The sequence below is a fragment of the Seriola lalandi genome, unplaced genomic scaffold, assembly GCF_002814215.2.
Source record: "Seriola lalandi dorsalis isolate HSWRI2012SDOR001 ecotype SW California unplaced genomic scaffold, Sedor1 jcf7180002003456, whole genome shotgun sequence".
NCBI lineage: Eukaryota > Metazoa > Chordata > Actinopteri > Carangiformes > Carangidae > Seriola > Seriola lalandi.
The window spans coordinates 1-1,776 of record NW_019474112.1 but is presented as its reverse complement, the minus strand read 5'-3'; the positions used below and the strand labels follow the sequence as shown (position 1 = coordinate 1,776).

The 1,776-nt window shown below is 46.6% G+C and overlaps 1 protein-coding gene across 1 annotated transcript; it reads left to right on the top strand.

Annotated features, from left to right (window-relative positions):
- Positions 1 to 777: 777 nt before the first annotated feature.
- Positions 778 to 1,770, top strand: LOC147820058 (voltage-dependent calcium channel beta subunit-associated regulatory protein-like; the record flags this gene model as incomplete). The annotated part of the gene is made up of 1 exon (XM_087177640.1): positions 778 to 1,770. A coding segment is annotated over exon 1 (944 nt), but the record flags the coding sequence as incomplete, so codon positions are not given.
- Between the last annotated feature and the right edge of the window lie 6 nt (positions 1,771 to 1,776).

Sequence of the window (1,776 nt, the reverse complement as noted above, 5' to 3'; positions counted from 1 at the left end):
TAAATACTAGTTAACTATGATTTGTATGCGATGAACCCTTTAAACAAGAGTTCTTTCAAAACCAATTTCATGATTTGAAGCCAGATGTAGGGGATTCCCAGAGTGCACTTTTTCTAGGAGAGTGGAGTGGAGAATTGGGACACAGGGTTTATATCTGGCATAGGAAACCATTCCATCGCTGACATGGTCTGATAATGTCATGATGTCCGCAAAAGTGCAAGGGTCGAGGTGATTTTGTTGTTTTAAGTTTGCGATTATAGTAATGCAGATTTTTGCAGAATATTAGGTTATACAACAGAAATAACTTCCCTATGTATCTTCTTATATAACTATTTATTTTCTTTTTCTTAATATTAGATTACATTAAATCAGTATTTCCGGGTATTTCCTGTTCATGTTTGCAGATGTTTGTTGTTGAAAATAAAAGCAATTTCTGGGAAGCTTTTTTCCGTGACCTGAGAAATTTGATGATCCTGGCACTTATTTAGTTTATTGCTACTGCTACGTCTCCAGTGATGTTCCATGCAGTATGCATTCTTTAAATTTACTGTCCCAAGTTAAAGCAGGGAAGCACACTTGTTTTCATTATTCAGCTTTTATTGACTTCAGTTTAAGGACATGCAACAGCAGCCATTGCCAGTCATGAAAATCATTCTGTGCACTGTGAACACAGCCATTTCACAGATGAATGTGTTATTTAGGTAAATGCTCTAACACTGACATTTGTTTTGCATGGCTGTTTCGCCCCTCCCTTCTCTCCTTATTTCTTTCATTTTATCTCGTGCCTCCATCCCTGTGTGCACACTACAGGGTAGAGGTAGAGGTGATGGTGGAGCCCCGCTGCAGCCATGGAGGACCAGGGGTGATTGGCCTATCCCCTGATCCCCAAGACGAAGCACTAAGCCTGGCAAGAAGGGAACATGCCGACCCCTTGGACCCCTTAGATCCCCAGGACCCCCAGTCACTTTACAAAGACATCTGGACCCTTCGTGCATCACTTGAACAGTACGCCGCCTCTGATCAGAGCAGCAACAATGACAGGAACTCTGTCTGCAGTGATGCTGACAGTGTGTGTTCGCTGGGTGGACGCACAGAGATGGAAAAGGGAGGACTACCCAGCTACCCATCGCAGGATTTAGGGGATGAGGCAGAGGGTGGAGAGGATGACAAGGGCTTTTTGTTGTATATGGATGAGAGGTTGGAGATGAAGGAGGGAAAAAAGAGGAAACAGGAAAGCACAGAATCAGAGCGAGGGGGCAGCGAAGGAGAAACAGGGACTCGTAAACTGCTACAGATGGACAGCGGCTATGCATCGATAGAGGCTCCATCTCGAGGTCCAGAAGACCTGCGACTCTTTGGGAGCAGCAGCATCAACGGCAGCCCTAAGGACAGGACAGCCCACGAGAAAAGACACCACTTCACCAACGCAGGGCGAAGTGGAACTATTGGTGACAGCTTTGAGTCTCATCTCTTTGAGGAGGAGCCAGAAGATGAGTTGTTGTTGGGTGCCAGTGGAGGAGTTTCCATAGAAACAGGTGCTGGTTCACTGAGTTGGTTCCCATATGGTCAGATGCTCACACCTCGAGATGCTGCGCAACCTGCACCTCAACCACCAACCCTGCACCGACGAGACTACAGTATAGACGAGAAGACGGACGCATTATTCCATGAGTTTCTCCGCCATGACCCTCAGTTTGATCAGCAGGAGTCGCCGCTAAGGAAACACCGGTCCCGAATCCACCTCCGCAAGCAGTGGCAGCGGCACAAGCAGTGGAG